Source organism: Passer domesticus, chromosome 15 (genome assembly GCF_036417665.1).
Source record: "Passer domesticus isolate bPasDom1 chromosome 15, bPasDom1.hap1, whole genome shotgun sequence".
NCBI lineage: Eukaryota > Metazoa > Chordata > Aves > Passeriformes > Passeridae > Passer > Passer domesticus.
The window spans coordinates 6,468,287-6,496,120 of NC_087488.1; the positions used below are offsets into that span (position 1 = coordinate 6,468,287).

The 27,834-nt window shown below is 39.8% G+C and overlaps 1 protein-coding gene across 7 annotated transcripts in view; it reads right to left on the bottom strand.

Moving 5' to 3' along the window:
• GRIN2A (glutamate ionotropic receptor NMDA type subunit 2A) overlaps positions 1-27,834 on the bottom strand; it is a 161,311-nt gene that overhangs the window by 32,826 nt on the left and 100,651 nt on the right. For all 7 annotated transcript variants that reach the window (XM_064390750.1, XM_064390749.1, XM_064390748.1 and 4 more), the window contains 6 exons: positions 20,204-20,409; positions 18,433-18,601; positions 18,164-18,317; positions 13,949-14,074; positions 11,243-11,472; positions 5,447-5,607 (listed from right to left, as the gene is read on the bottom strand). In XM_064390750.1, the coding sequence (XP_064246820.1) occupies positions 5,447-5,607; positions 11,243-11,472; positions 13,949-14,074; positions 18,164-18,317; positions 18,433-18,601; positions 20,204-20,409 (1,046 nt within the window). The remainder of the gene's footprint in view (positions 1-5,446; positions 5,608-11,242; positions 11,473-13,948; positions 14,075-18,163; positions 18,318-18,432; positions 18,602-20,203; positions 20,410-27,834) is intronic.

Below are 27,834 nucleotides of genomic sequence, written 5' to 3' on the forward strand. Positions count from 1 at the left end.
GGCACATCACTACTTAATTGGCAGTCCTAATTAGCAGCAGAACCTGCTGGGCACAATCCCAACTGTGCTGCAGCTGATGGAAACAGGGATGTTTGCCTCCTGGTTATGCCTGTGCCACGCTGCAGAGGCTGCCAGCTCAGCCTCTGACCTGCTTGTATTTGTTCAACAAATAACAGAGTGTGTGAGGCTGTGAATTGGATAATTTATAATCACTGTGAGAGCAACAAAAATCCAATTCAGGCCAATAAACTCACAGATGGGGTTAAAAGGCCATTGGGGCCTTCTGGGGTCTTCTCGTGCACTCTCTCTGCTTAGTGCCATAAGATTCTATAAAACATGATAATAACCATGTTCTTTTCACATGGGAGAGTGGGCTTGCAGGGAGGAAATAACTCCTCATGCCATTTGCACTGCTCAGTTCGATGCTTCCAGGTGTTTCTGCTGGCATTACACCTTGTCACTAAAGGATGCTGAGGATAAAACCACCACGTGTCCCTGTCAAAGTGACAGCTCAGGACAGCCTGCAGGCTGAGAGCAGCTCCTCAGGGGCAGCTCATAAATCATGGGGATGTAACCCTTCACATCTGATAACACAGCACAGCTGAGGCCACTGCTGCTGTGGCTGTGGCAGTGCAGACACGCTGCCACCACAGCAGCCTTTCCAAGCAGCTCTGTAATTCCACCAGCATGTCAGAGAGGACGTGGGAATAAGGTGTTCAACTGATGTGTATCAAAACAAGCACTGCTGTCTTTAACAGGAAGGCAGATGAAGTCCCAAGTAAACTTTAGCATCAAATCCCTGAACACACAGTCACAGCTGTGGCTGGCAATAAAAGCTGCGAAGCACTCATGACAGCCAGGGGATCTGCAGCTGCACATGGGGCTGCTTGCCTGGGGAACACCAGGGACTCATTCCTGCAGCTCCCTTGAAAGGAAGTGACGGGCAACAGGCAAGCAAACATTTCCCATTTTATCCCTACAGTAAAAAGAGCCTCTCCCAATTAAATTTTCTCATTTCAGCCATTAGCAGTTAAATCCCAGACTATATGCCACTGTAGATGTGCTGGGGCAAAGGTGAGAACGTGAAATGCATTTCCAGCTTATTGCCATTGCAATTCCTCCTCTTGACAGTTTTACAGCCACAAATAGAAACACTGCGTGCAAACTCAAGAGCTATGAGCTCATACAACCCACACCAGAGAACTGCAACTGGAAGGTTGCTTTGCCTGCAAAAAGATGGAATTCTTTAACTATAATCTCTTCAGGAAAAATATAGCCAGGCCAACAGAAGGAAGCTCACCCAAAGAGCCACTGCAAACATAACACAATAATTAATAACTTCCTATTTGGGAATTTATTGTCTCTTCAAAAAGCACAATCGATAGGACCTGTCTCCCTGGTACAGAGGGGTCTAGAAATGTAAATCAATTAAATGCAGCATGGACAGAACTGCTTGCAATGCATTTTTAAGGCTGTATTTGATCAATAAACATCTCAAGAGCTCATAGGAGCCTCCACGTCTCTGGCAGAGCCAGGCACTCCCACCAAGAGCACATTAGCTAATGCCTTACAGACCCTGCTCTTCTGAGCAATGCTCAGGGCAACAACTGCCATTTCTCTTCTCATTAGGGAACAAAAGGCTACAGAAACCCTGAGCTGCCCCTGCCTAAGGAACAATCCCCAGCTCTGCACGTAGCACAGCACATGTGGACCACCTGATCCCTTAAATGCACGAAATTTTGTGAAAAACACAAGTACATGTTTTGACAAGCTTAGAAGATCGAGGTTGCTTTCAGCAGCGAACTGTGTTGAAGGAGGGACAATATTTTGCCATTTTGAAAATTATTAAGTAGTACTTCAGTAAGAAGATCTTCCTTTTTAACAGGCCTGGTTGCAAACTGACACATTGAATTAATATATTTCTGCTGTTCAAATGGTGCTACAGCAGCTTCCTGAGAAATACAATTGTGAATCTCAGAAATAAGACCCTAATGACAAGAGATGGATATTACTGAGTCTTTACAGAATTTTTTTAAGATCTTTTCAGAAACAAAGGTTGATTTTGTATCAAAGAGGAAAAACCAATAAAGCTGATAACTTTGCCTTCACCCCTGATGGCAACAAGCCTTCATGAATAAGCTGCAGTGAACCCCCATGGGGATTCACCTGAGGGAGCAGGTATAATGTCAATGTCAGACTAACACAAAAATCTCATTGCCACTTTGATTTGCAGCATTTCCCAGGTGATGATCTCAAACATTTTTGATGCTAATTGAACAAGATAGGTCCAAGCCTATTGCCCATGCAATGAAGTTGCTTGTTCTAATTAAAAAAAACAAAGGCAGATGCTTTTCTTGTACATTAATTTCTGAAACAGTACCAGCTTCACCTCTCAAAATGAATCCAGAAAGGGGCTGTGTCTGCTTTCAAGTCTTCCCAGACACAGATGTGAGCACATTCACCTCTGCATGTACAGCAATGCTCCAACACAAGTCTTATCTAACCCTTACACCTGACCAGGAAATAAAGGCAGGAATACCATTTATTTTATACATATTTCTATCCATATTTCTCCCCCCAAGGCTTTTTCTGGCCACATTAGCAAATGGACTGAAGCAGCTGATTTTCCACTTCTTGAAAGAAAGCAAGATTTAAAAAATCCCAAACCAAACAAAAAATCACAGCAGTTTGGTTTTTAATTTGTTTTCAGAAATCTGTGCATCTGAAATTTTACATTTGTCCTCTTCCTGCTTTCTCCTTCTAGTTCAACTCAATAACATTATGTATTAAACACAATGATCTCAAAGATCAAGATATTTCCAATACATCTCAATATGTTAATGCTAATTAAAGTTGATGAAAAGACTTTGTTTGAGACACAGGAAAATCAGACTGAACAGTGACAAGATGCTACTTCATAATTTCATTTTATTTGGATCACAAGGGCCACGTGTATGGCATTATTCAGTCATTAAGCATTGCTTCACTGCTGGTATTTTATTCCATCTTGAAATTAGAATCAAACACTATACAAAAGTAATTAAAAGGGACTAAACTTCATGTCTCCGATTAAGCAAAAGTAGTTTCTAAAGTGAGATTGGAAATACAGGTTATACAAACACTCTTCAGGGATAACAGAGTTCATATTTATTTTAACTCACAGCAGCAATTATCAACCAGATTCTTTGCAAGTGTTTCTCAGTCTATAGACTATGACTACAATTATCAGACAGTTCATTTTCAAAAAGCTGTGCAGAAGCAGCAAGTCTTACCATGGATGAGGGAAGTTGCTTGTTGTATCCCCAAGGATGAGAATGGAAAAAAAAAAAAGATAAAAGTACAGGAATAGTTTTTGAAAGAGATAAAGATGAAAAGAGACAAATTAGCTGTAATAAGGTGAACAGAACACACACATTGAAGAGGAAAATAGAAATTATATATTTGCTTTGAAGCAGAAACAGTTTGAGGAAGAAGAGATGAGTCACCCTCAAAAGAACCATAGAAACATGGACTCCATGGGACCAGATGTACTAAATATCATGGAATCCAGTGAATCAGGGAGGGAAGGAAGTTAAAGATGTCTCAACTAGACTTCATCAAGATGAAAGGGCAAATTTTACATGGAAGAAATAAAGGATTTGGTCAACGAAATCATGAGAGGGAGAGAAAGAATATACAATTCTGTATGCTGAAGAAGAGAAAATTTGGCAGAAAAAATGAAAAATTGTTTTTGAAGAATATGAGTCTGAAAGCAGCTGACATCCTGCTGTTCAATCCTTCTGCGGGTGCCGCCAGACAAAATCCCAAGGAGCACAGCTGGAGGAAGCAGTTACTTGTATTGACCCAGAAGTTTATTTGTACCATCTGCTACTGAAATATCAGTCAAGGGGAGCAAGGCAGACACCTGGGGGTATCCACACAGAGAAATCACTCAGAAGAGAAAAGAAACTCCAACAGGGGAAAAGGAATCTGTCAAAAATGAATAGCTGATGCTGTCAAAAGGAGCAAAGCTCTTGAGAAGGACCATCAGCTGGCCCAGGAGCAGCCAGCCTGAGTTTCAGTGTACATCCTGAACAGCCCTGCAGTCAGGTTGGCCCCCCTGTTTTCACACTGAAGTGTCTGAGGAGTGGCCTGATTTTCAAGCTAACAGCAGTTTTTCAGAGCTTTCAGTAGCACAAATGGTTGGTGAAAAGTACAAGCAGTATACAACCCTTAAATAAACTGTCCATCCAACAGAACAAGTCCTACCAATGGCTGAAATCAGGACATCTGAAGGCTTCAGAAATTCCCAGCAGGAATGGAAGGATCTAGCTGCCTATCTCTAATGCATAATTCAGCTGTCACCCAGCAAAGGGGACTGGCACAGGCTGGGTCAGAGCAGGAGCTGCAGTCTGGAAGCCCCTGGGCAAGGCTGGTCTCACGCAATGTCACACATCTGGCCTGGCATGGGACAAACCAGCCTGGGAAGTGCCAGCTGAGAATGCCTGGAGAAATGAGGGCAGACAGAGCCCAGACAGCAGCAAGGAGACAGAAGAGAAGGAAACAGCTGGAAGGATAACTTTTTGAGGGAGTCTTCATTCTAAGGAAAGATTTCAGGATTTCAAGGTCTTTTGCTTAAGTAATACTTTACACTCCTATACAGGTTTGGCAGAAGGGGAGTAAAAATTAAAAGGATAAGCAGTTCCCCAAAAAGGATCAAAAGAGGGTATTTTAGTATAGGAAGAAACGTTCTGTGTTCACCATAAATAAGGAGAGCTTTTCCTTGAAACAGCCCCTAGAGTACATATACATAAACCCACTAAAGCAACTTCTCACCTCAAAACAAAACCTAAAAAGCCTGAGAAATGATTGCTGTATTATTAACAAATATAATCATGTTGCTATCAAGCCTAAATATTTAGAGCTAGCAGACTCCTGTCACCCAGATGAATAATGATATGAGCAATGAGTCATTCTCAGGCCTTTGGAGGATTAAGAATGGAAATTTGTCTCTTTGTCCAATCAGGCAGGTTGGGTTACTTCAGACAGAAAAGGATGGATGGCCCTCAAGACTAAATCTCAGATCTTAAAAAAGAAGGACAATAATATTTACCAGAATATTTACCAAGATTGTCAGAAGCAGGATTAGGCAGCTCTGCAAAGATAACAAGAGACTGTACTGTCTTCAAATTCAAGAAACATTAATTCTGCCCTTTGAAACTACTTCTCATAAGACATTGAAGCTACCATGTAATTTTAAACAACCATAGAAATCACAGTCAATCATTTTCCTTTTTGATAACTGTACAGTACAGTTGGGAACAAAAAAAAAAAAAGAAAGCACCATGTAGAACACAGCAGCCTGACATCAGTCTCTTCAGTACCACAGAAAGCACAGATCAATAGTCCTCTGCTTCTGAAAAGTTTACTGAAAAGCATTCTTTAAAAACCATGGGAAAAAACTCACCCAGTTTTCAAGCTGACCAAGGCATCTTCGACTCCTTTCTGGTTAAACTTGGTCATGTAGAGGTGCATATCAGGGTAGTTGTTTCGGATATTCCTCTCAGTGCTTCCATTTGGGACCGTTCCAAACCGAAAAGGAGGTGAATAATCATGTGGCCTTTGAAACTAGAGATAAAGGGACAAGCAAAGTGTTTCAGGCATCCAAAATGTGAAGAAGGGCAATTTCAGGTTGAAAAAGACAGAAGTTGTGTAAATTGCCTCAAATTTCTTCTAGGCAAATGCTGTGGGTCAGTTCAGGTCTATTATACCAGAAACTGTATTCACACTAACTGAACATAATCTACATCCAAGGTAAAACCAGCTTCATTTTGGCACTCAAATGTGACTCTCTCCCCTGCTTTGCACTTGGCAGGACAGCAGAAACTGGAGCAGATCCTCATCTGCCAATATCTCCCTAGGAAACCCAAAACCCAACCCAACCCAAACACACTGGCAAACTGCAACCAAAGGAAAAGAGGATTTTGTTGATAGTCATTTCACACTTCCATCTCAGCTGGGACATTGTGATTCCCCATCTTCCTGATGGGAAAAGGATCATCCACAGTACTCAACACGGAGCCCAGTCCTGGAGGGTGCCAGGGATTGCAGGAAGCTGTGCCAGGGAGAGGCAGAGTGAGGGAGTTTCCTTCCACCCATGACTGGAGGGGAATAAAAGCTCTTGCAGCTTCCACTGGGGCTCGGCAACTCACAGGCTGATATGAGAAGGGCTTCTGGAGCTCCCACACCTGGAATCCTAGTCCCTGTTCAACCCTACCATTTACAACTATGAACCATTTGCTTGAGGACATACAGGTTTGTTCCACAATTTTACTCTCTCTATCATTATTGCATCAGCACAGATGAACCAGCCAGGGGGGATCTGCAAAGGAATGGCAATGGCTCAGGGCATATTCAGGTTTCACACTTGGCAATCCTTCAAATAATCTCACATCAATTTTTTACTAACAGATCTGAAAATATTATATGCTCCTTTTCAACATCTTCCGTTAAAACCCAAGTGACAATTTAGGATTAAAACGTCTCTTTAAGAAACAAATGAAAAAGGTCAATCAGATTAGAGGAACTATTGGCTAATGAGGAAATTGAATTGAGCATTGATAAAAGCAGTCACCCATGAATTCCACTCTAAATGCACTCTGTTTTTATTGTTGAAGTTAGAAGAGCAATCTATATATCCTGTGCTGCAAGAGATACCTAATATTTATACAGCTGCTGATTCCTTTGGGGCTCCATATGAAATATTTCTCTTTTTAACATTTGGTCTCAGGGCATCAAGAATTCCCAAGATCCAGTGCCAATTTGCAAAGAGAATACAAATGGGTTTATAAAAAAAATGGGAGTATTTTCAATTCCATCAACCTTGACTGTGAAATTATTGCTGCAACACCATTTTCTCATTACAGAACTACAATTAAATGCTTCATTTTAATTAAGTATATTTTGACAAAGCATAAAGGAATGAACTCTATTTTTCTCTATTTGTTTAGCTAACAGATGTCTTACTTTCCTCATTCTCCCTTTTCAGAGCTTTACTGTTTAAATTATAACTTTGCTACTACTTTTACACATAGTAATTGACCCATGCACCAGAATTACACTGTACACTACTCATGATTCTTAGTCTATATTTGCCGTCTCCCTTTCTGAGTTTATTATGCAGCACTGAAACAAACCCTGCTTTTAAATATATGTCCAGAGATTCTACTGATATAAATGTAGCTTGCTATGAACTTTATTTAAATCTAGAGCTAATGTATCTCTGATGTATTGAGATGGCTTCATGTGTCTCCTAAATTTGCCAGTCAATAGAACTGAAAAAAATAGAATTGCCAATTTCGGGACCTGTAAGACTTGCCGCTCCTTATATTGCTGGGATTTTTTGGAAATTCAGCTGTGGTGAGCATCCTGCAAGCTCAGTTCCCAGTATGGCAGGGGAACTGGGGGGATGGCAGGGAACTGGGGGAACAGGGACATTATGGTGGAGTATTCTGGTGATTTCAAAATGGAGTTTGTTTTTAAATAGTCTCACTTTTCAAGAACATTCATATGAATCTAGGATGTTGGCAGGCATTTCCTCTCATAGGAATAGTTGAAAGAATTAACACATCTGTTCAAATTGAACAATCATGGAAGACAAAAATATTTCTGCAGAAGACAAGGATGAATAAAAAGCCCAAGTTCATTCAAAAGTCACAGAGTTAAAAAGCAGATTAATAGTTCCAAACCCCATCTACAGACTGGAATGTCTTGGCACCAACAAATTTTATCACTCACAAGGAGATTATTTTTGAAACCATCATCTGCTACTACTGCCTGCTCACAGACTACTTATAAAGAAGAAAGAGGTTTAAATCTTTTTACTAACACTGCACTCATATCAGAGATAACTAAAGTTTTCATCAATAATATTAAACTTATATTCTGTGAACTGCCACGTCCCGGAGAAGCACACAGGACTGTCACTGTCTGTGACTGCAGCAAAGATCTATGTGGCAGGCAAGAGACAAGAAAAGAAAAAAAACAATCAAGGCTCTACATGCATTCATTTTCCCTAAAGCCCCATGATGAGAAACAAAATATGTCATATTTGCTAGGAAATCATTTTCTTCCTAGACATTTCATGAAATGCTGATCTTTTAAATCATGGACAGAATTCTTGAACTGAATGCACAAGGCCCTTGTTTGAGTCATAGTGGAGAGATCTCCTGTTACTCTGAAGAGTGACCAATTAATTCATTCCTGTCTCCCCCTGCTCTGCCACCCAACAGAGCTGCAGCACATGGCAACACAACTCCAGTCTTTTGCTTTTTTTTTTTCCTATATGCCTTAATAAAACTGGCAATTTCATTAAGTCAGCAAAGTGATCTTCCAGAAACAATACATATTGACTTAAAGATTTACTTGCTTGCCTGAAAAGGCTGGTGTTGAGAGCAGCTGCTTGTTATTGTTCTGGAGTTTTTTAAGGAACTGTGGGAAACACTGCTAAAATACTAGAAAATAGTAAATAATCTCCTGCTGGGAGCAGGAGTGACAACTCATTTGGAGTGACAGAAGAACACCCATACTTGAACCTTGTCCTTTCCTCTTTTACCAGATGGGAACGTGGCATTCTTGTGATCCTACAGAGATGCAGCCATCAGTCACTCCAAAATGTCCTTATGCTCACCAGGTGCTGCAGTGCGGGGACAGCTGTGCCTGCCCAGCCTCAGGAAGCACAGAAAGGCTTTGATACTGGGCAGTGCTGAGAGGGGCTGGCCTCAGAGGCTCTCCCTCCCTGCCTTTGGCTCCTGCTGCTCTGCTGTCACAGACACAGCTCGACCTGTGCCATCCTAGGGCACGGGAACAGAAAGCCAAGGCTGCACTCTGAGCCTTGCAAAAATAAGGAGCCTGTCAGTGGCGTCATTCAGGTTTCCTGTTAAAGCTGAAGAGAAGCTCCTGGACCATGTGCACATGAGGCAATTCCTAAGTGTGGCGGAACCCCAGCAGAACAGCACTCTGTGAGACAGCTCTGTGCACAGCTACCTGCCCTCCTTCAGCAAATTTTCCTGTTTCATTGCATGAAATAGGCACAAAAGGTCTCAAAAGTACAAAAGCCACGAATTTCAGTCTTTGCTGGATACTTTAGACTCATTTTCTGTACCTTTTAATGAAGACAAAGCTTTTGAACATCTATTACATACACAAGAATGTCAAAATATCATTTTCCTCTCATTTGCTGAATCCTTTGAGTTTATGAACACCCACCCCTCCTCACTCCAGAACATGCTGTGCCATGCACTTCTGGGTGACACTCTGATGGCATGGCATTCACAAATTCATTAGCAACATTCCAAGGGATGAGGAAACTATAAAGAGGTCTTAGAGCATCAAGGAGTAAATAACACATTATCATCACGGCAGCAAATCTGGTGAAGCAGCTGATAGAGTGCAACATACTTCTGAATGGGACAGCACTGAGTGCTGAGGGTCAGGGGGGCTGCTCAGGGACAGAGGGGTTTTCCTGATTTTTCCTGTTTTTTCCATCACACCCCAGTACCTCTGACTGGAAATGCTTTGTTGCACTGGCAGTACAGCATTGACAGAAGAGCCTGACTCTTCAGGTATGGCAGTGGGAAAACTGGGAGAGAAGAACAATAAACTGATTTACCAGCCCAGAAGTGGGGCTTGAGTTTTTTAGTTTTTGTAGAAAAATTTAGTGAACTTTTAGGTATTAATTATTCAAAATTGATTAGACCCACATTTCTGGCCCTTGCCTGTGATTGCTTTGCTTCCTGCAAGGGTCAGAGTTCTGTACTGAACTATATAAGCATGGCAAAGATGGGAGAAAAATAATTTAATATCAATCAGATTACATTTCCCTAAATTATCCCAAATTATTTGGTTTTTTAAAATCCAAGAAACTTCAGGATTGTGGAGGAGGTAAAACCTCTGTATGACAAGAAGAATGTACTGAAATAGTTCATTTGCTCTTCTGGAGTTGTAACTTTTTTAATTTAATCAGAAAAGGCATGGCTTCCCTGACTTAGATCTATGTGCTTCAGGCAAAGTTTGAAGAACCAAAAAATAGAAACAAAGGTGGCAGATCAAATAAATGATCAGCAGACCACACAAGAACAGATGGTATTTTCTGATTCAAGTATTTTTCTATTTTTATTTTGCTTTTTGTGGAAACGAAATCCTACTTAGCAGTCAGAATAGAAAAAAATGACAAAACCAAGGAAGTTTTTAGCCAAAAGCTACAGAACAAGAGCTGACATTTCCAGCCCTGTGGCAAAGAGGCAGCAAGGAGGGGAAGGTGAGGGTCAGTCAGACCTGAGCCCACTGCTGTGCCAGGTGCAAGGCAGAGCCTGCCAAAACCAGGGCCCAGGAAAATGCTCTGCTCTTTCTCACCAACAGCAGAAAGACATTTCTCAAATCTTCTTTTTTTAATCCCCAAGAGAAAATGCCATTTATCTGTCTCTTCTAAGAATATTACCTTAAATTAGAGGGATATTTAACAATCTTCATGCTCTTTCAAAGGTTGTGTGACAACATAATTAAATGAAAACAAAACTATTATCTTTTTTTGTTTCTTTTTATCTTTCCTCTAGCCATGCTTGCTTTGATATACCAGGCAATCAATCAAAGGCTGGTAACAAAAAGAAGTTAAAACAAAGAAAAAACCAGACAAGGCTGAGATGTTGCCTTCTTTTTGGTTTGTTTTTAGTAACAATTTCCTTTATTTTCTGTCCTTTGAGAAAAAAACCCTCTGTGAAGTTGTCCCCTGGGCTATACTGTATTTAAATATTTCTTCTTAATGTCAATATTTAGTTTCATTTTTAAACAACTGGGCACAGACTTACAAAAGCATAGCCTTCAGGTATCTTGTGCATATCCATCACAATAATTTTGCAAATGGACTTTTTTCTATTAATATACTACTAATATCCCACAAAAAATTTCAAGCTTTTTATTTTGGTGAGGCATTTCTTTTAACCAAACACTAACTGATTTTTATCACAAAATAAAGGTAATTTTCAGTTAATGCAGCTACTTTTGAATAGGCATGCAGAGATTTTGAAAACAGACTGATATTTTCATGCTTTGGGTCTTAGGTTTGTTAGTAAAGTTTGCACTTGCACTCAGAAAGAAATCATCCAGTTTTAGTTCATTATCTTGCTCAGAGTTTTTATCACGAAGTACAAATTTGCAGAAGGATTATGGAGAATGCACACTGACATCTTTTGAGCTGAATACCCACCTTTTTATCACTCAGCCCAGTCACTTGGTCAACAAATTCCTCTTGAATCATAAAGGCAGCTAAGTTGGCAGTGTAACTGGCCAGGAAAATGACAGCAAAGAAAGCCCAGACTGACACCATGATCTTACTCGTTGTCCCCTTGGGGTTCTGCACAGGCACAGAGTTGTTGAAGACCAAGCCCCACAGTAACCACACTGCCTTTCCAATGGTGAAGGATGGACCATGGGGATCTGCAATTGCAAAGAGCACTTAGTTCAGCTGCAGTTAAATTAAACCTTGCCAATATAAGATGCAGGGATGACCCTTAGTCCCAGAGACCTGGTTAGAAAATATTTAGGTATATAAATTCACTGTACTGCAAATATACTCACAGGATTTACCATAGGTACCCTCCTTGCAACGATGAGTTCCACATTTTTAAAACAATTCAACATTTTTCTAGGTGGCATATGTTCAAAATTTTTAACATGAGAATGGAAAGCATAGGTTTGGAGGAGAAGCAGGCTGGTATGTCTCCAGCAGGAAGAAATGTGCCACAGTGTTGCCCTGTCAGTTTTCTGTGCAAGCAAACATGTGAAATGGAAAACTGGAGGTTTAAGTCTTAATGATTCAATTCTAGTACTTTTCTTACCCAAATTATTTTTATCATTTCTAGTCATCCAACATTATGCTTTTTGAACATTATGTAAGCATTTTTAAGATCAAAGTGTGTGAATGTGTCACCTACTTTTAAGCACCTTTGTACTCAGAGCATGAATCAGAAAGACAGAACAAAGGAGCTACCTCTGTAGACAGGGAATTTAGAACAAGCCAGGCTCTGCCTGCCACACATGTTCTGTGGCTCCAAATGTGTTGACATTACAGGTAAAATTCTGTCCCAGCTAAGGCATTCTGTAAATTTTGTTATTTCTACATTTGAATTCACCCCAAAGGCCAGCAGAGGAGCAGAAGTGAATTAACAATGTCATTATCCAGTCCAAAGCCCCATTTGTAGAGCCCTGAGGGAAACAAGGGCAGTTATTCTCACCCAGCTCTAGGTAAGCACAATGCAATCACACATTGCTCATCATCCAGACTCCCTGCACCCTCAGTGCAGAGAAACAGGCCTCCCCTGACTGTGACTCATTTGGCCTACTTATAATTATCCTTTTTTCAGTTCAATTGCAATTTAGCCAATAAGCTCTGATACAGAAATCTGATGCAGAAATCTCCTTCCCTGCCCTGTCCCTTTATCCAGGGGATGCACATTACAAATAGAGATTTAGCTATTCATTTAAACTATAATTTATTTTAATAATTATTCAATGATTCTTAAAGTAATAAAACCCTAAGTGGGTATACTCAGTGCATGCTCTCATTTCAGCAGAAATGCTCTCTAGTGCAGTGCAAATATTTCACAATGCAGTCAAGCTCTACATCCTAGATTATGCTCCTATTCTGCAGCAGCATTAGGAAAATAGAGTGCAGTAAAATAAACACAATGGAGCTGACTTTTGGTTTATGCAACTACCTTGTAGACATAGTAAGGACTGAGCTGATACAGGAATAATGTGCATTTTTCTGAGCAACAGTGTTACAAAAATTATATGCCAAGGGAGCAATCTAAAGTTCTGTTTATGCCACTGGAGATTGTATTATCACTGAGATTCATCCTGCAAAAAATGCCTAGGGAAATGAGAGATGATTTATTTTATTTTTTTTTTAAATATTCCAGGTTTAAAATTAATGGCAGCTTGATTAGTGGCAAGCCTTCAGAATTAGGTTGGAATGGTCTAATGCCATAACATGTCTTTGTAGCTATAAGTGCACTAAATAATCAATTCAGGCACAGAATAGAACAGCCAAGCCCCTAGGTGCCCATGTCTATATGCACCTTTGATTTCCCCTCTTTAACACAGTGTTTATTTCAGACATTTACCATCTTATTAAAATGATAACATCATCTGAACATTACAATAATCCACTTTTTCAGGGAACAAGCCAGCCATTGTCTAGAAGAAATCATTTGCTTTTAATAGTGCCCAGAACTGTGTTCAACAAGCCAGAAGATCTCTTGTTACAAAACAAAGCAAGAATGATTTAGAAATTTTAACAAAGGCTGCACTCTCAAATGTCACTTAAGAAATGGGAGGATGAGGACATTATGAGAGATGGAATCCTCACTCTAGAGTCAGAGTGCAGCTTTCACTGAGAAAGAGTTAATACAGAGCTTGTCTGTTTTGAAAATGAAGTTTCTATAACCAAGGGTGCTACACAGAAATAAGAGATGCCCTTCTGCCAAGGGGCCTCATTTCAAGGCTAAGAGCTCTTCTGAATTTTACAGGGACTATACAAAACTATGGACAATGTAACTGCTATTTTTCAAACTGCCCAGCAGACCACAGGATTTTAGCTAACTTCCTCTGAGCTGGTCATGAATTTGTAATAGCCAGGAGTAGAATATATTTCACTGCTGACACTTTACAACTGATACTGTGTACAAACCAAACACTGAATAAAACTCTGATACCACTTACCCTGCTCCCTGTCTTTATTCCATTGAATTGGAATTATAAACATGAGCATGTAAGCCTTCAAGAAATCATACTTTAAATGAAGAACATGAACAGTTTAATAGCTAATTTCATTGTTTTATTCCTATGTTATGTCTATTTGAAAAGATGGAGACCCATGGATGCATGGAGTTGAGTAAAATGCAAATCTTACCTCTCCCTTGTGCTAAGTTCCTGTTGTATCCCACAGGACTAAAGTACTCAAATATAAAGACAGCCATGGCAGACACGATGAGAAGCATCACAAACATCATCACCCAGACAGAAGCACTAAAAGGCTCTGCAGAAAAACAGGAGAAACAGAAACACAGTTCATTAAACCAGTCACAGCACAAGAATTCTAATATCCTCACCAGGCAAGCCCAGCAGCTTCCTCTACATTAGCTTTTAACACCAAAAATGCTAGCAAATAACTAAGCAATATATAATGAACTGCTGTTAGTATACATAGACAAAATCCATAAAGTCAAAAGCTGAAATGTAAGTTGTAATTAAAAACAAAAGGCTGCACACTTTTCTTTGACACTGAGTGGCATATAATTGGTTTGACTCGCTGTTTTCAGTCCACAATCAGGCTGCTGTGTCTATTCATCCTGTGTTATAGAAATTTATCAACAGAATGGTCCAACTTCTATGACTGTTTCTGCAAAGCAAAAGCAATTAAGTGTATGTTTAATACATTTGGTAATTCAGGGAATTCTCTCTCATTTTCTATCCAACAAAGTGTTACAGGAGGAAAGATAAATACTTGCATTCAAACTAAACACTTTTGTTTAAGGATTCTTTTCTCTCTGTGCTTACATTCATCTAACTGCAATGAAGATGATATTTTTATCAATCGCAACCACATCCTTTTGAATGTCTCATTGTCATCTGGGAGCAAATTACTGAAATCAAAAGGGCTTATGGAAAAGTGGATGTCAGTTTGAAAGACAGAAGAACCATGATTAAGTAAAAGAAGTAGGTTGGAGCATAAAACTAAAAGCAGTTTCAAATACCAGACTAAGCACCAACTTTTTGAAAGGACTCAATATCAATATCAAATATCATCTTTCCCAACCACAGATTCTGTCATTTCAGGAGTCCCTGTGGTAGCTGCTTTGGTACAAGGATATCTCTAAGAAAGATCAACATGGCAAATTAATATCTCTTTATCAGGACAACTTATTTGGGTCACTTCACATCATAACTTGTGCAAATAAAGCAAATGTGAACGTGCTCTGAAGTGTGAGAAAACAAATCTTAGTATAATATTTTTAATTAGGACATAATCAAGAAAAAAATTGAAATTACAGAAAAGTAGTGTGTTAAAATGTTTTGCCTGTTTTTGAAAGCCAAAAAAGTTCCTCTCTGGTAGTTTTTTCATTCTTTGAATTTAAGATTAGAATCACTGAAGCTTCTTCCCTCATTGCAGGAAAGGACAATGACTGAGAGCTGAGGTGTTCTAAGCCCAACAGCTCAATCTGAGCCTTGCCCAAATTCAGATGATTCACCCAAAATAGAATGAAATGTAATAATTTGTGCCCAAGCATAGAAAACCCATGAGATCTTTTTGTCTTTGCTATGATTTCTTCAGAAACCTGTGACTTAGACAAGATCAAATCACAAATAGGGCCACTGGTGCTTTTGGATGGTAACTAAGGCAAAGCAGGGGTATTTTAAACCAAACTGTTTTCCTCTTGCAAAGGAGCAGTATTTTTGCAATTAATTATTTTCTTTTTAAGACAGGGTATGAGCTTTGTTCAAGCACTGTTAATTATTTGTTTGGGAGAGAATGGTAAGTTAGGAAAATAACAGAATTTGTATAAGGCAGAGAAATATCTATGTAGATGCAGCCAGGGAAGGGACATTATGTAGCATACAGTCTAAAAAATATTTTCTGAATTCAGTTAGTAACTGGATTAAATTGGAATTCATGTAGAAGTACTATAAAATTTTGACAGCATCCTCACAGAAGAAAGCAAGGCTGATAAAACCCTTATCAAAAGCAACAGTGTAGAAACAGCAATGGTAATTTGTCAAAATCTAAAGAAGGCAAAGGGCAAAACAAGCCAATGTACAAAAGTGAGCTATAAACAAGAGTTTAAGCAGAATTCTCTTTAATAATTTAAGGAGTCTGGTAATGAGGTGGTGAATTAATAGAAGCAATAGGAAAACAAAAAGCTATTTGGGATAGCAAGCAGTAAGATTGAGCAAGTACAAAATCAAGTGAATAACAAAGTCAATCTCCCTGTCATATCAGAGATCCAATTACACATTCAGCACTGTGCTTTGATTCTCAAAGGACAGGAAGGGAACTTCCCTCAGGCGAGCAGCAGGTTTTAAAGGAATTTTCAGTAAAGCTATAATATGGCAGAAAAAAACTAATATATGACTTGTTAGTGTGTATTTCAAATGACTGAAAACAGAGAATATCGAGCAAGGAAAAGATGTCTTTGAGTCCTACCTCCCACCACCAAAACCAATACTTAAGCAACACATTAAATAAAGTGGGGCAGAGATTTTCTATTCTGTCAATGCTCCAGAAAAGAAAACTGACCTCACCTATGAACTCTCCCTCTGAAAAATATAGAAATGGAGATTTAAGGTTTCCCTTTATTTATTTGGTTGATTAAATGAAGTTGAACCAAAACTCCACAGAATTATTTAAAAAGTATTTGTAGATCTAGCATCTATTATCTCTAGTGCAATGTGAAAATGTTTTAACATGGAAAAAAATTTTCATTTGAAGGAGACAATCAGAATCAGAACACAGCAGATAATGAGGACGAGGCTGTCACAGCCCATCAGTTACTCAGATCTATTGGACACAACAACTGACTGGAAAAATCTAGTCACACAAAATCCTGTACTTGTCCACATTCATAGAAATAATTCACAAACCCAGATATTTCAGAAAGTGTAATCAAGTGCTATTCTTTAAAAATAGTACTATATTTGTCTGATTTTTTTTTAAATCTTTCAAAAGTCTTACGTAAGGTGACTCTATTCTCAGACATCCACTTAATTGAACCAAAATCAGCCTGTGAATAAATTCAGTTATCTGCCTGATAGTATTTTGCAAGGCAAAACATTTTACTACTACGCACACCTCATCAAAATACACAGTCAATTCCAGCAAACTGGCAGCTTCATCTATGCCTGAAAAAAACAGAGCACACTTCTGAGAGCACAGACTTGATTTATTGGTGCAGTAAAATCAAATTTCTTCAAAAGTGGAGCTATTTTAGAGAGCTTTATGAGAAGGGGTTCTTTTTTTTTTGTTTCTTTTGAATTATATACACAACCAACTAAACCAATAACATTAAGTGCATTTTAGAAATCTAATAACGCTGTTGCTTGTGAAAAATGCAAAAGCAGCTTCTCTTTTGATGGTGGCTGTAAACAGGTTTTTAAGAGAGAAGTAAAAAATCAACTGCACTTGCACTTTAGAAAACACCCCAATTCTTATTTCCAGTGGTCATTTCAAACATGCTGCAACTGCAATTTAAAAAATGAACTTTACAACTCAATGATTCAAATAAATAAAAAGATACTTTCTTGAGTATTTTCATTACAAGTACAGTTTCTTGCAATTTCACTTAAAGTCTTTCATTCATATCAAATATCAACAAAATCTACTTAGGTATCACCACGTTTGGGAAATTATTTGATTACTCATTGTGTCATATTTACTTACATCATCTGTGTAATATGAGAAATAAGCTCCGTGGTTAAATGATGATTCTTGTGTAAGAAAATCAATTTTTTGCCTGCTTATATCTGATACTACACCACTAATCTATTCTTCAATGTCTGTGAGCAACTTCAGGGGGAGTGAAGAATTTCCACTTAGCAATTTAGGACTGGCATCACTGCTGACCCAATGGACTTGAACATTCTAAACTGTGCCCTAAGATATCTGGAATATACTGATTTTTTTATTTTTCCACATAATGGTTTTAGTGTTACCAAACTGGCTTTAAATTAAAGACAAGGAAGTTGCTCTTCAACTCCACAATGGGTTTTTCAATTATTTTGTGAATATTAAAAAGATATTAAGCAAATTATGATGGTCTAAACAGCATAAATTAGTTTGTAAGGAAACAGGGTTGAGGATGTAATTTTCCTAACTGAAGATTTTAGGGGATTCTTTTTTATACTGAAATCACAGTCTTTGGTTTTCACTTTCAGCATCCAAAACCAACAGCACTGTGTCCATCTGTTAATGATCATATTAATCAGCACATCAACACAGAAAAAACTTCTTAATGTAAAATTCAAAACTCAACAGAGCTGTGCTAATGTACTACATATCTTAACACACCATTAAATCTACCAAACCCTACAGAAATGCCATGAGGTTATCTGGACAGGCTGGAGACCATACCTAGGAAAGCAGATGGTGAAACCGTGCCGTTGCTCCGTGACACCATGACACTGATCCCAGTCTCCACGAACGGCACCGAAAAGTCGACGACCTCCGAGCGCTCCTCGTTGATGGTGAGAGAGCCCACAGCCATCACTGCCCGGTGGTACACCACCTGAGCACAGGGACAACACGCACCAGAGTCAGCACAGAACTCCCCCTTCCTCCAGAAGAGCTCAACCAGACATCACTGAGCTCTTAGGAGCTCTTTTACCTAAAAGAGAACTTACTTCACCAATCATTCCATTCCACACGTTATTGACTTTTTTGCCGTGCTTCCCATTCGTCACCAAGTACAGGTCATATGTGAACTTGACAGTTTTAGACAACTTCTTCAAGATATCGATGCAGAATCCTTTGCAGCACTTCTTTACGTTAGTTCCCTCATTAGTTTTGTTGCTGTCAACAGACAAGACACACATAAATATTCCTGCTGGGAAAAACAGAGGCAGCACAACAGCAAGATACAGCACACTGTGAAACAACATTTTGCCACTCTTGTGAATGACCATGTTTTTCTGAATCAAGGCACAAATAACCCACAGGATGCTTTTATAGCTATATGGTGTTTGCAGCTCTTGCTAATCATGACAGAGTTGCTTGGTGAGACACAGAGACAACATTACCTCACATGACATCCTTCTACTCCAGGATCCAGCCTCACACACTGCACTGCTCCATCAAGACATGCCTGCTCTTACTAATCTCTCTCTTAGGATTAGATTAAACTTTTACTACTTTTACTCTCAAGACATCAGACTACATGTCATTTCGTAATTAAAGAACATGTAAGCTATAAAAAGGCACAGCAGTTCACCGTGCTGGAAATGGATGCATCTTCTCAAAGTGTACCTTCCCCTGCACTAGGAGAAGGTGAACTTTAGGCCATCTTTAAGTGCAAGGATGCAAGTTTTCTCTTCACCTTTTTTTTTCTGAAATGTTCATTTTGGGACTTCTAGAACCTTTTAGTATATGCATCTTCAGAAGGCAAGGCAGTATCTTGCAGCCTTTGGAAAAATTCAAAATTAAAATAAAACTAGTTTAGAACTTAACTAAAAAAATAAATTTCCCTGGACTTCAGGAAGCATGTGCACAACCATGCAGCCTCTGGAAATCTTCAGAAACATGCATCATGTTCCCTCGCACCTGCTCAGTAAAAATCCTGTTATATTCAGTTCATAAATACACGGATCAAAGCATAGCAGGTGAAACACGACTGACAAATGTACAGTGGAAACTCTTCTACTGATTTCTAATGACTGCTCTGAAGTTATGGAGCACTGACAGAAGGGGACTTTTCTCTTGATAGGAAGTCACAGTGGTATTTTATGCTGCAGCAGTTTATTCTATACCAAATTTCAGCATAAACTTACATTTTCATTAAGAGACATTTTCAAATTGTTACAGACTAATGAAAGCAGGCGTATCTCAACATAACTGGAAACAATTCAAAGAGGACTCATTAAAACAGTCCCATTTTGGAGCGCAATCTTTTTCCATGTGACTGAAAAGGGCTGATTCTCATTGACTTTGAATTTACTATGAACTTCCTGTGTTGTTAACAACTCAATGTGACTTATATGTGTATAACCAGAAACTCTCAACTATTTAAAAGGAGGATGTGAAAAGAGCATGTGGGAGAGGGGAGGGGAGGGGAGGGGAGGGGAGGGGAGGGGAAGGGAAGGGAAGGGAAGGGAAGGGAAGGGAAGGGAAGGGAAGGGAAGGGAAGGGAAGGGAAGGGAAGGGAAGGGAAGGGAAGGGAAGGGAAGGGAAGGGAAGGGAAGGGAAGGGAAGGGAAGGGAAGGGAAGGGAAGGGAAGGGAAGGGAAGGGAAGGGAAGGGAAGGGAAGGGAAGGGAAGGGAAGGGAAGGGAAGGGAAGGGAAGGGAAGGGAAGGGAAGGGAAGGGAAGGGAAGGGAAGGGAAGGGACATATTCAGTGAGAAAATAAAGGACTATATTTTGCAGTCAGAAAAAGAAAAGGGAGCGCTGTGTATTTACTCACTTAAGTTTGACAAATTTCCGGCACGGCACAGTGTTTTTCTGGCAGCTTTCCATGAGAGGATCCACATCCTCCACGATGACAAAGGGAGCCTCCTCCAGGGTGACAATGCTCAGGTGGTTGTCGTCGGGGTCGCTGTCGGCGAAGGAGCTGTACCTCGGCCACACCGAGTACTTGAGGCTCAGGGAGTTGTTCTCCCACTTCCCCACCTGAAAGGCCAAGATCCACAGGCTGCTGAGAGCTGCTTGGTGGTGTTGGACAAAGGGGAACCAATATTAAATGGGTGGGACATGGGTACAGGTAATTACATGGCCAGGACAGTTGCTTTGGGGTTTTGTTGTTAAAATTACTTTAAAATTTATTAGTAATTGCATGAAATGAGAAAATGCACAGTGATAAAGACAAATAAGGTAACATTATTTTAATAGGTAACTGTTTTATACAGACTGGATGTCATCTGTTAACATGATCAATCACCTGGTATTACGTGCACTGAAATTTGACATTCAGCATTTCTGTTTGAGCCAGAACAACAACCAGATACTCTATTTGAAACCAGGACCCATTTTAAGTAATAAAGAATTATTTAAAAAAAAATCAACCAAACAAACAAACCCCAAACAAAAACCCTAATGCACACTCACACCTACACATCTGTCTGATAACCAAAATATCACAATGTTATTTCGTTATCTTCCCAAAGAGAAGACTCTTCTGTTCTTACACATTGAAAAGCCAATGTAAAAGCCTTTACCCAGGCTTCCACTGGAGCCAGACCAAACCACATTTTTAATAAGAATTTCCATTAGAAATAAATATTTTCCATTAGAAGTAACTATTTTATCCTGCCAACTGTTGGGTAAGAACTGTTGGTTTAAGAAAGCAAACCCCACTGCACATGAAATTTGCCAGCTTATTTACTATCATAAAATATCCCTTCTAAATTAACCCACATTTCTTTCCATTTCCAGATCACCAGAAGGAATATTTTCAAGTCTAGTGTTTTCCTCCTCAGATTGTTTAACTACTTTCTATCCAGAAATCTAATTACATGTTTTAACTGATGACAGATAATATAAATGAGCTAGCAATCCACATAATTTATAACCTAATGCATTTTAATAATTCTTGAGTTGCTTTAGCTAAACAAATGACAACATAATCATAAGAATGTTCAAATATTTCTTTTGCAAGGAAACTGATGGGAATTAACAGTACAATAAGAGACTCGAGCCCTTAAAAAAATTAAAATTGTTACCTACGTTCTGTCTTCTAAAAACTTGAAAGTTAATCACAAAAATTCCCACAGAACACGATTTATATCCATTCCTATTTCAGGAAACCTATAAGCACATGACCTTTGCAGTTTTATTTCCATCCTGTTTGTAAGTCAAGATGTTTTACTGAACTTTCATGTAGGAGGCAGAAATGTCAAATCTCTACTCACTTGAATTAGGAAATTCAAAATATCTCAAGGGAAGTAGGAATTCTCACTTAAATCAATGGGAATTGTATCTGTGTATATATATTGTGATTACTGATGATTACTGTGTATATATATTTCTAGCACAAAATTTAACCAAAACACAGTGGACAAAGCCTTTAGGCCAAAAGCTAGTTGAGCCCCAGGGGAACAACCTATTTTTTCTGTAAATAAGCCAGTTTAACTGTCGAGGTGTGGTGCACAGTGGCAGCAGGGTGTGCTGGCTTGCGTGAGCTCACACGGTGTCGTCACAGCCCTGAGTACAGCATGGAAGTGGCCATCTGGAACAGGGAGCATTCCAGCCAGCCCAGGACCTCAGACAAACAGCAAATGTGCCAAGGGACATGAGGGATTTCAGAAGTGGAAAATGTGCCCGACTGTCTGCCTGTTCCACGCATCAGGAAGGAAATGTGATGGCATTTGTGTGGTCAGGAGTGCAGCAGATCCCAAACTACTGGGGGCAGGATGCTGGGAGGAGGCAGATCCTGATCCTGAGGCACATCCCTCTGCCAGCCACCCCTGGCATCTGTGTCCCTGCCACAGGGAGCCCCTGGAACCACCCCAGTGAGGTCACCTGGTCCTATCAAGAAGACAATGGTTGCTCTGGTGTTATTAACAGAAGAACGACAAAGTTGATGATATTTGATATCATCCTTTCTGATATTCTTTCTACTTCAATGGGAGCAATGCCATTTTACTGTTCTGAGGTGGTTATAACCAGACACATTTAAATACCTGGATCTGGGAAAATGCTAATTTCTTTTGAGAGATGCAACTATGAAACTGCTGCGTTGAGGTAACAAACACAGTAATATGTATTTGTAAACCAAATCATTTTGGAAAGAAAATTCAAGCTGTGGGTAACACTAAATATGCAGACATGCTCTGTTAACAGAACTGTCAAAAAGTTCATGCATATACATTTACTGTATTATATACATGACACAAAATACCCAGAGACTTATGAAAAATTTCTTTCATTCCCAGTTATATTGATAATAAATATGAGTTTGATCCCAGAGAAATACAGAAGGTGACCTTCACTTGAAAAAAGAAATAGAAACATTTCTGGGACAAATTGTGTTCCAAACCATTGAAACCCTCATTTATAGCCAAAATAATAGAAATTACATTAAAAATACGGTTTTAACAACACATCCAACTGTTGATTCACTATGGTAGGTGCAAAACTCATCTTCAAGTAAAGACATGCAATGGTACATACAACCATTGTATTTCTTTTGAACTTGCACATTCTGTCCTATTTTCTCTGACTTCACACGCAGTCTGGAATATCCCCTTTGGTTTAATCTCTACAGGATGCAGGAGGGGAAGGGGAAAACAGCTGCGAGCATGGAAGAGCTTGTTTGAAGTCAGACTGAGTTAGCAGCCACAGGGTGCTCATCTCATCTCATCCACTGTTGCCTAAAGCTCCCCACATCTGACTCTGGTACATGTGCTTTGACCACCTCATCCAAGCCTCGTTATCTTTGGAAGACTGCAGCCAATGAGAGTGATAATGAAGAATTTGGTGTGATGATGAAGAATTTAGTGTGATGATGAAGAATTTGGTGTGTTTCTGTGTGGCAGCCAAAGGCAGACACAGACCTGCATTGCTGTACCTCAGAGTCCCCCTCCTGCTGCACCCAAAGAAGTCTCTGAACAATGTAAGGATGATTGACACAACCCTGCTCACACACCCTCACAGAGGCCATTGAACCAGGGAAAAAGAACAAGGCCAGATCCTGAGCAGAGCTTGCCTATGTGCCAGTGCTGGCACAGAAAGAGAGTCTGTCACACCAGCATGTCTCACCAAAAACAAACTAATACCTCAGTCCTCACCCTGCTCCCAGCAGATGGGAGCTGTACACTGCACACACCCATCATCCCTTTGTAAGAAAAAATGTTACATGACAACAATGATACTAAATGCACTCCCAGGACTACCCAGCTAAACCTTTCAAAAAATATTTTCAGGGATGCTCCTTTTACATTTAACACACATATATCACAAAACATACTTTTTGAGCTGTCCCAGTTAAGAAAATAGTGCTGAGCAAATACAAAATCTTTCTTTATTGAAAAACTATTTACTACTATTTTTTCATTACACTTTTCCACTTAAGAGGAAGAGCTACCAAGGCAAGCTTCAAATCAATAACTAAAAAGCTAAAATAGACTTTGTCAGGTTAGCAATAACAGCTGCAGAACAAAGCACAAGAGCAAAACCCTTCCTCCAGACACAGCATCTGCTGTACACCACCTGCTGCAAACCTTTGTGTCACTTTTATGTTTCTGAAGGTCCATATTTCACAATGGCACTCTAAATTTAAATTACAAAATATGATGTGAACAGTTCCATGTCTTATTAATAAGAAGTGTTTTAGAGTCCTGAATGGTTTGAAGACATCCATTTAAAGGCTTTGAAGTTTTCAAAATTTGCTGCAAAATCTCATATGGGGAATGCAAATGTCCCGCTCTTCCCTCGTGGCTGCTCCATCAGGAAGGCACCAGTCCTGTGACCAGCAGGGCTCCAAGGAAAACACAGAACCCAGAGAGATTATAAACAAACAAGAAGAGAAAGAAAAGCTACCACGTCCTGCAGCCTCATTTTTCAATACAGAATTATTAATTAGCACTCACCAAATCCTCAGTGGCTGGTACAGTTTTGGTTCTGGGCAATGTCCCAGATAACTCCGTGCAGCACCAGAGTTCAGGCTCGTACCAGAGAAGCCATTTTAAGAGTTGATTATGTCATTAGAAAGGAAGAGAGCTAAACAAATTGACAGCTCATTCTTTCACCTCCCAGTGGAGGAAGATTTTTTGTCACCTCTGCTCTCAGTGAAGACCTTACAGCTCTCCAGAAATGCCCAGGCATACCCTTATCTTCAGAGAGGGAGAGCTGCCCTCAAAGTCTTCCTGTTCTCTAATATATAGGTGTAAAGAACAGGGCAAAGCACACCACCTTTGCTGTCCATGGGAGTTATGATTCCTTTACAGCAGCAAAGAGGTGAGATCCTCCTTGGGAATACATGATTTAAGAAATGCTGCATAACAGTTGGTGCAATTCAAACAATTCAGCAGAGTAAAGGTCAAAGGAAAGGCCTTTAGGCTAGGCAAAAGCTCACTGATACAGAAACAACATGCAATTTTCAGCTGACAGTAAGTGTCAGGATAGGCATATTTACAGGAAGACTAAATACACAAAACAACAAGGATGGAATACAGGGAATGACAACCCAACAGATGTTAAAGAGCACACTGCTGCTTCTGCTCTGGGCAAAAAGAATATATCACATTACAGCACAGAGCTACTGACAAAAGATACCCCAGCAAACAGATTATTAGCTCAGGCAATTTCATCTGTTCTAGTTACCATATCTGCATTTCTCACAAGTGTTAGAGATCATCTATCATGAGACACGAGGATTCCTCAGCTGTTGAGACCCTTGCTCAAATCAATTAAGATTTCAGAAGAAATTACCATGGAGCACCTCACTGATTTTTTTATCCCCACAGTACTCTGACAAAAAGCTCTGTCAGAAATCTGCCTGAGATTGGGCTGGGTTTCTCCTCTCCTGCCCAGTGAAGTCAGCTCCACAGTCAGCTGCAGGAGCTGTCTGTTCTGGGCTACGTGGTGGTGGATGTTGGTAGCCAGATGGAGCTCGCTGTGAAGACCTTGGTTCATTTATTCCAGGCAGGAACCACGCACCCTCTGCCCACTCCTTCCTACTTAGATACAAATGTGTACAACCCCACACAGAGCTTGTAAACCTGGCATATGCTACTTAATCAGAGAAAAATCGAGTTCTGCATTAAATCCTGCATTAGTGGAAAGTTAAAGACGACAGGCTCTGTTTAGAATAAAACTGGATGTAAAGTAACAGTTCTTGCAGTGATGTTTCATTAGCAATCGTGCCATGTAGTACACAAATTCACCCAGGATACAGACCACCATGGTAACTTTATCTGTACCTACCTGGAATGTCAGTAGAAATTGTTTTTACTCTGGAACTCATCTTTACACAGAACACACTCATCTTTAAATACAGTCTTCCCCACCTCACTTAAGATATGTGGTACATGCTGCTAATTAAACTGCCTGCTTTTGCCACTGCTAATCATATTCTAGTATATGATTTTAATATTGGATTGATTTGGTTTATTTCCACATTAAAAACATGCTAAAACAAAAAGAAAAAAGCCAGGCTAGCAGGCTGTGAAGTTGGCAGCTCAGTGAAGTTGATGGGCCAGGTGAGACATGCAGGTTCCACTTTTCTGAGGTAACATGAAGAGGGGAGCTGCAGCTGGGGCTGCTGAACTCAGGGGGTTGTTGAGCACCAGCACAGTGATCCTGCAGTGCTGTGGTGATATTTGGGCAACACTGCTAACTCTAGTAAATTTATCAAGTTTCACTTTAATAAGCACATTAAGCTTGTCTTCTTAAAAATTTCTTGCCTGAGAACAGCATCCCCTTTGCCTGTCAAGATCAGCAGCAAGAATATGAATGTTGATGTGAGAAGTTTGAGAGCTGCTTTAGGATCTGTCAAAATATCTTGCTGGATGCCTGTGGAACATGCCCAAAAAGTGATTTTCAGTCTTCAAACTATTATCGTTCAAACAGCTTTCTTCAGCTTCTGGGATGGGACAAACCCCTCAGTCAATCCCACTTACATGTGAAGTTACCACCTCAAAGTTTCAATACTGAGTAAAGAAAATATAACTTATTTTCTGAGGAGAGAGATAAATGTTCTCCAGCTATGGTTGAACAGCTTCTCTATAACCTCAAGCTTTAAGTAAAGTATATCAATTCTGAAACCAAAGACAAATTGTATTTGTATAAAAGCAGTTTAAAAACAAATAAAATTTGTTTTTAATAATAAATCTTGAATTTTCAGGAGAATGCCAGGTAAAAAATTCTTCACATAAACCACAATTACCCTTTCTACCTAAATAATAAATTACATACTTGCAGTATGTATATTAGTTATATTATGAGAATTTACAGGCTGTTGCATTGTCATTTTTTCACATGAGTAAATTATTTAATTAGATACTAAGACTTGATTTTTCCAAACAGGATTAAGGATATTTAATAAGACTTCAATAAAACCATTCTGTGATACTCCCTGATACACTGTAAGAGAAAGGAGAAGCACATGCCTGTGTGGAAATCAGAGCAGCAAATGTGAAATCTCAGATGGGTAACTTTGACAGTTTTGAAATTGAGCAAAACAGCTCAAGGAGAAAGGAAAAGAGGAAAGAAATTTCCTAAGAGATATGGGGTAAACCTGCAACTTGGAGAGAACATTGAGACAACACTAGAGAGCTTTTCAAATAAACCATGTGGAAGAGAAGGGCTTCTCAATCTCTCAGTCACTGCAGCTGGAGTGCACGGGACACTCTGCTGGGAAGATGTGGGGGTGCCCAGACAGCCCAGAGCTACGTCCAGCATGCCAGGATAACTGATTGTCAGTGTATTTGTCCTCATCCACAGAGGCAGGATCAGCCTGTGGTCAGGAGAATAAGGCTGGTGGTGACAGAGCGTTCTTGGCCACCTTTCACATCTCCCCTCTGACAAAATTCCTAATTAAAGCTGACCCCCCTCCACAGCCCTTGGCAGCAGCAGCCACCAGAGCTGCCCTGCCCTCTCTCCTCGCCTCGCTGGCCACCAGCAGGGCTCCAAAACAAGGTCCCACACCACCACAAACATGCACTTCTGTTTTTCCTCCCAGGAGCCCCTCAACCCTGACAAAGAGCAGGAAGGGATTTACCAGCTGGAAAGCTGTGCAAGGACAAGGCAAGGATCAGCCTGCAGGGAGCCCAGCACTGCTGCCCCACAACCACGGCAGGCACAGCACAACCTGTCCCAAACCTCATCCTCTCACAGGGGACTCACTGGAAGGTTAAAACAGGCTCGAGTTATTAATTTGAAATAATGTTGGTCCATATATCCAGTATTTCTTTGCTGCTGTTAGATTATTTTTCAAAAAAAAAATCAAACCCATCTCTCCTTGTCCTTTGAATGGTCTCTTTAGAAAAGTTTCAAGGTACAAAATGTATGAAATTATTTTAACATAAGCATTGTTGGCTGCCTCTTTGAGCATTTTCTTCCTTTGGCACCTCATGCTAATAATATTCCCCAAGCAGT